Consider the following 6,420-nt stretch of genomic DNA (forward strand, 5'->3'; position numbering starts at 1 on the left):
CGGGAGAACAACAACAAAAATGGCACCGCGCCCCCCCTTCTTTCTCTTGCTTTTGGTTCGTTTCCGAGGCAGAAAGCTATTGATTCCTCTTATTGCCTTTTAATTAGGGAAGAGGGTGCCCCGAAAATTTTTGAGACAAAGTGGAAATGGGGACAAGAAAGAAAGGGAGCCAGACAGCCAAGCGAGAATGGCTGGGGATTCTAAATTCACCCCAGAAATGTAGGAGGAGTGGGTGCTTCATCTCGCGTTTGGGTCCTGCTGTCCCTCCCTCCGGTATGGGTATGGTGCCAACAAGGGTCGCCCTCTCTGTTAGGGAAGTGGATATATATATATTTATCTTTCTCTTTATGCATTAAAATCAATTTCAAACGACATTGCACGTGCTATCCAAGTATGTGGTTGCAGCCGATGGCAGCAGAGGCTCAGCGGGATGCATCCCCCACAAGCCGCTGGGACTCGGAGTCACTAGCCGCTACCTTCCTTTCCTCCCGGGCTCCGGGGTCAACCAGCAGTGGCCGGGTCCTCAGCACGGGCCTACCCTCACTGGTTTAACTCCAGCGCCCAGACTTGCTGAGGCCAGCCGGTTCGCCCTTTAATCCTCTTCTCGACTGGGCCCAAGGCAGTAGGAAAGCTTTCGTGCTGTTGCTGCTGTTGCTGCTGCTGCTGCTGCCAGGGAACACACACAAGAAAAGAGAGAGAAAGAGAGAGGTTTAACTATTTCTGCTTCGATTGAGCAAGCATAAAGTGGGGTCAGGCTAGGGAAGGTGCTGGGAGCACCTTCAAATAAGTGACTGAATTTCCCTTTGCAAATATGTAAACAGACTAATAAATTTGTCCTTCTGCACCAGTTACGCGACCAGAATGAGCACCACAGACGGCGGAAGTTTGGTACCAGAACTCTCTGAGCCTGGTAAACTGACACTGGAAGGTTTGGCTTTATGGCACTGTAGTGAGGGGGGCGCCTATAGTGGGCATGGGGTGGGTGGAATTACTAACCTTTCTTCCCCACCACCCCCACCAGCGGATCAGCTCCCACACACATCCCATTTCCACACTGGTTAAGAGTCTGGGCCTTGGAGACTTGCTTGGGTTCCCCTTCCAGCCGCGCTGGACACTACACATGGGTAGGAGAAAGATGGAGGGTGCTAGTCTGGTCTAACATTCCCCTCTTGCTCGCTTTCCTAGCAGGAATGAAGCCATTGCTCTTGGAAAGAGGCAGCAACGCGAGGGAGGTCGGGATCGCCCAAACACTTCTACCAAAGCGACGCCTGGGCCTGCACCTCTCTGAGCCAAGGGCAGCGGTTTAAAGACTGGATGCCTATTTGCCTTTGCCATTTTCTCTGGATGAACTTCCCCTAGTTTACTACCATCCCGATGGGTTAGATAAAACCGACAGGTTTTCTAGCCCGCTCCACCGCGCAGCAGGCCTCACCAAAGGGTAAATCCCTTCCCGTTGAAGTCTGTAGCCCCGGGCCAACCAAACCGAGCGCCGAGAGTATTGCCTTCACTAGATAGAGCCGAGGAAGACAAGTATGGCTGAAGATCAGCAAAGCTAAAAGAAGAAGGCGAATCTTGTGACTCTTGCCGGTTGACGTTTACAATCAAAGCCACCGACGTTGCCCGTGGAATCAACCCACCTTGGATGCAGTAAGTGAAACGTTTTTTTGGACGGGAAGGAAAAGACCTGATTTGTTTTACTCCAGCTCCATCTCAACTCCTCGGGTAAGCAACCTTATTCAAGACTCAAACACTCTGGGCCTCAGTTTCCCTAGATGTACAATGATGGAGGTGGAATAGCCTCCTTAGCAGAGCCCCTCTGCAAATAGTAACTGAGTCTATATACACAAATTAAATTAATTAATTAACTCCTAAAGGTGTTCTTAACCTGGCTTCCAGCAGATCGCAGCAAAGGGTTGGACTCCTCCCCAAAGGACTGCAAGTGAAATACGTACATTTTTCTCGGAATCCAAAGCTTCCAAAGATTCTAAAGAGAGCCCTAAGATCCCCTCCAAAAAAGATTAATATTCCAACTGACTCAATCTTATAAACACTATTACACATTACAAATAAATTTAATTCCCCACAGCCTCTCAAAATCGTACACAAAACACAGTCTCTTTCTATTGCTTTCACCGCCCGCCGGTGCTTTTGGGCCCGTGCCCTTGGCTGGTGCGTACAGGGCCCCGAACTCACCAGCTCCCTTTTCCTCTTGCTCTCGCGGCCTCCGTCAGCCTTCTTGAGTTCAGCCTTGAAGGCCTCGGGGTCACCAGCCTGTGCGTCCTTGGCTAGCACGTCCATCAGGTAGGCGATGTAGCTGGTGGCCAAGCGGAGAGTCTTAATCTTGGAGAGTTTGGTGTCCGCCGGCACATTGGGGATGCACTCGCGCAGCTCCGCGAACGCGCTGTTGATGCTCTCGGTACGTCTTCGCTCCTTCTTGGGTCCCGAACCTTTCCGTCTACCCAGGCGGCCGCCGAACGCTTCAAGTCGCCCGGGGCTCTGACCAGGTCTGGCGTCTGGGCCGTAGGCGGAGGCGGCTGCTGCGGCGGTGGGAGGTGGCGCCCCAGCGGGGAAGTCTGGGGCCGCGTCTGCTGGGGTCAGCAGCCAGCTCTGAAAATAGGGCCTTTCCTGGTGACAGCGCGAGGCCGGGCCGAAGAGGAAGGGCTCGTGGAGCATGGAGTGCGTGGGGTGCGGGTGGTGATGGTGATGATGGTGGTGATGATGTGCGTAACTACCCACGAGGTTCATATTGGAGCGGCTCCTGGCCTGTGCCGCCAGCCCGATTAGCGCCGCCCCATGCGCCCCAGCGACTGCTGGGGCCACCGGTAGGCTCCGGGACTGCGCTTTCGTGGACGCCGCCTTTGGGGGAGCCCCTGGACTCGCAGCTGCCGTCTTCTTGCCTGCTTCTATCCTGGGTGTGGACGCCAATGCCCAGATTAACCCTTCTACAGCCTCGCTTCCCAGGTCTGGTTTATATAAGGCCGTGGCTTTGATGTCAACCTCTCCCTGGAGCCAATGGCAGGGAAAGGAGAAGAGAAAGGGGGGTGGCCGTCCCTGGTTTTACGCTGGGCTTTCGCCACTCGACTCTAGGCCGCCAGCGGGGACAGAGAGGTGGCTCCGCCTCCGTCCTTCAACTCCCGGTTCCTGGCTTTGACGGAGGTGGGGACTAAAGTACTTGAGGCTCATACCTGCCTACGTCCGGGGACTGTTTCTACCATCCCCTCCCCGCAGACCCAAGAAAAAGAATGTAGAATTCTTCAGAACAAAGATTTTCACCTAAAGCCCACCTTCGATATTACATATAGGGATATTAAGGTTCAAAGAAAGGAAAATTATTGCTTCTAGACGCAGTAGAATTCAAAGCTGTTCTTAGTCCCGAGTCCTACTTCTCCACACCTCATATGAGCTGGGAGAGCGCTGCTGAAGACAGAACAAGCCCTTTAAACCCCACTCACAGGCCCCTAGCAGAGGGACGTGAGCTTCTTCCGCGCTAGGTCCGCCAACTATGGCCAATTCCTATATGCTGTGGGACAAGCGGCTACTGAACCTCAGAGACGTCTAGAAGAGGAGAGAGGAGGAAGGCGAGTTCTAAGCCCACGGGTATTTACCAGTTTATTCCAGTGTGGCGGCCACATATCTACTCTTTCTGGCCTCCAGGGCACCTAATCAGTCCTAAGCCAGACGGAGCTGACACGGAGGCAGTCCCTGCGACTGACTCAGCCTGGAGGGACCTAGCGGGTTGGACTTTCCTCCTCTCTTCGTGGGACCAAGGGCCGGGAGCAGGATATTGAACCTCATACAGGTTATCACCGCTTGAAAATGCCTGATTCTCTAGAGACACTTGGGTCGAAGATCACACCAGGAAAACTCGGCCTTTGGACACAAACTCAAATTATAGCAGACTTCAGGAACCACACTGTCCACGAAGCTGACGCGGCCTGAGCACTTGATACTCCCGCGTTCATCTCACCCCCACCGGTCTATTGGCGCATCTCTTCCGGGACTGTCGGATTCGCTTCACAGGCGGCTTTCCCAGAGCTCGCGGTGCTAACGAGGGATCTCAGGGTGGTGAGGTTCCCTTTGCTGTAGTTTCCAATTAATGCCCACCTACCTGGATCCCTCCATCTTTACTAATCTTTCCCAGTTCCTCTCCAGGCCCAATTCCCTAGGTAGGGTAGAGGCGTGGGCCTAGCTTCCCAAAGCAACGTCGAGGTGAAAGTGAAATCTCTGTGAGTGCTTTTAAAAGAGCAAATAGGAGTGGGGGAATCGTTGCACAACTTGAAGAATGTAATCTATGTCACTGAATTGTACGTGCAGAAATTGTTGAATTCCATGTTCTTTTTCTGCACGGTACATTTTTAACAACAAAAATATAATTTTAAATAGAAAATTCATTCTTTTACCTACTCATTTCATAATTATTTACTGACCACCATTAGTCATTATTATGAAACCAGATACAGAAAAGCCAGTTCTCATTGTACAGATGTAGAAAATGAGGTCCAGAGACATTGAACGATTTCCTTGGAGCTCCTGAAGCAAATGGATTCGTGGTGTCATACTCCTGTACAAGGTTGTTGTTAAGTGCCGTGGAGTCTGTTAGACTCATAGCAACTTTGTATAGGGTTTCAGAAGAGCAACTGGTGGGTTTGAACTGCAGTCCCCTATGGCGCCACACCAGGACTCTGTACAAGGTTGTTGTTAAATGCCGCAGAGTCGCAGATTCGGTTGAGACTCATAGCGACCTCGTTACAGGGTTTGCTAGGAATGGCTCAGAACCACTGACCTTGCGGTTCAAACCAACCTTGCAGTTCAGGGCATTAACCCGCAGTGCCACACAAGGACTCCAGTGAACCAAAAAGCAAAACAAGCCTATTGGTCCGTGAAGTGGATTCTGACTCATAGTAACCCTTTAGGACAAAGAACTGCCTCATAGGGTTTCCAAGGCTGTAATGTTTACAGAACCAGAATGCCTACATCCTTTCACTGGCTGGTTCAAGCCACCTGGTGGGTTCATACTGCCTCCCAACTTGCAGTTAGCCAAATACTTAACCTTTAAACTACTAGGGCTTCCCGAAAAGCGAATAAATTGAAAGAAGAAAAAAACCTATAGGGCAGAAAATGGACAAAAGCTTATGATCCTCCAGTTTAGCCCTGAGCTGTCCAGTTCTACCTGTGGAAGATCGCTGGGTTGTGGGGGTGCGTGGAAGGGTAGGGGGAGGGAGGATTCTGGTTTTCTGCCTGAGGCGGGCAGGAAACCCGCCGCTCTCTCTGGCGCCTGGCGCCAGCAGCACTGGGGTTGGGCCGCGCGCGGAGCCTGAGGCTCCTGGGGAGGGAGCGCCCGGCGCCCAGTTCGGCGGCAGCTCCGCGGGGTCCTGCGCCTCCTGGGGCTGAAGGCTGGCTTTCCAGGGTAAACGAAGGGAAAGGGTAATTATCAGCACACCCAGGCTTTGTCCTGATCGGGAATGGATCTTTCCCCCAAGGCTCTAGAAGTGGCATATCGGCCCCACCATTGGATTGATATGCACACGGGCTCACACAGCCATAAGGACACACACAGGAACAAGCTTACAAAAGTTCATATGCTCAAACAGACGCCAAAAAGTACGTGTACTCTCACAATAGCACACAATTAAACCTATGAGGCACAGCATTTCATAGATTCATGCACTCCTAAGATTTTACACATTACGTCTATCACCCACCAGGCAAACCTACAAGCCACTCACAGTCATACATTCAGGTTTGCAAAAAAGACACTATCATACCGTCCAAAACCCCACTGTCATGGAGTGGAATTCTGACTCATGATACAAGAAACCAAAAATCAAAAACCACTGGCATAGAGTATAACCTGATTTATAAGCTTTCGGACACTAAATCTTTACAGGAATAGACAGCATCATCTATCTCCCATGGAGTCACTGGTGGGTTTGAACCGTGTACCTTTTGGTCAGCAGAACCACCAGAGCTCTATCATACAATGTTGTTGGTAAGTACCACTGAGTCAATTCCGATTCATAGCAAACTTGTATAAGGTATCCTAGGAGGGGCTGGTGGGTTGGAACCTCAGAACTTGTGGTTAGCAATCCAGTGCTTGCTTATCTTACATTGCCACACCAGTACTCCTCATCATACAATGTTGTTGTTGTTGTTAAGTGCTGTCCAGTCGGTTCCAACTCACAGGAGCAGCTGATGAATTTGGATCACCCACTTTTTGTTCAAACCGACCTTTCAGTCAAGTGCTTATCCTCCAGCACCACACCAGGACTCCTCATCATAAAATTGTTGTTGTTAAGCGTCAGTTGAGTCATGTAAAATCCTGTGATTGTGTGGTATTTAGAATTTACTTGCCTCATCATACAATGTTGTTGTTGTTAAGTGCCGCCAAGTCGATTCCGACCCATAGCGACCCTAGAGGCA

The 6,420-nt window shown here is 51.0% G+C and overlaps 1 protein-coding gene across 1 annotated transcript; it reads right to left on the reverse strand.

The window, feature by feature from the left end:
• Window positions 1–540: 540 nt before the first annotated feature.
• HAND1 (heart and neural crest derivatives expressed 1) lies at window positions 541–2,745 on the reverse strand. Its single transcript, XM_006863914.1, has 2 exons — window positions 2,194–2,745; window positions 541–645 (listed from the first exon to the last, which is right to left on the reverse strand). Exons 1-2 carry the CDS (start codon window positions 2,743–2,745, stop codon window positions 541–543), a joined length of 657 nt encoding a protein of 218 aa, XP_006863976.1.
• Between the last annotated feature and the right edge of the window lie 3,675 nt (window positions 2,746–6,420).

Source organism: Chrysochloris asiatica, unplaced genomic scaffold (assembly GCF_000296735.1).
Source record: "Chrysochloris asiatica unplaced genomic scaffold, ChrAsi1.0 scaffold00057, whole genome shotgun sequence".
Classification (NCBI taxonomy): Eukaryota; Metazoa; Chordata; class Mammalia; order Afrosoricida; family Chrysochloridae; genus Chrysochloris; species Chrysochloris asiatica.

Coding starts and splice junctions, on each gene's coding strand:
- HAND1 (XM_006863914.1), bottom strand. CDS start 2,745: ATGAACCTCGTGGGTAGTTACGCACATCATCACCACCATCATCACCAT. Junction 646..2,193: donor GCAAGAGGAAAAGGGAGCTG/GTGAGTTCGGGG, acceptor CAGCAACAGCAG/CAACAGCACGAAAGCTTTCC.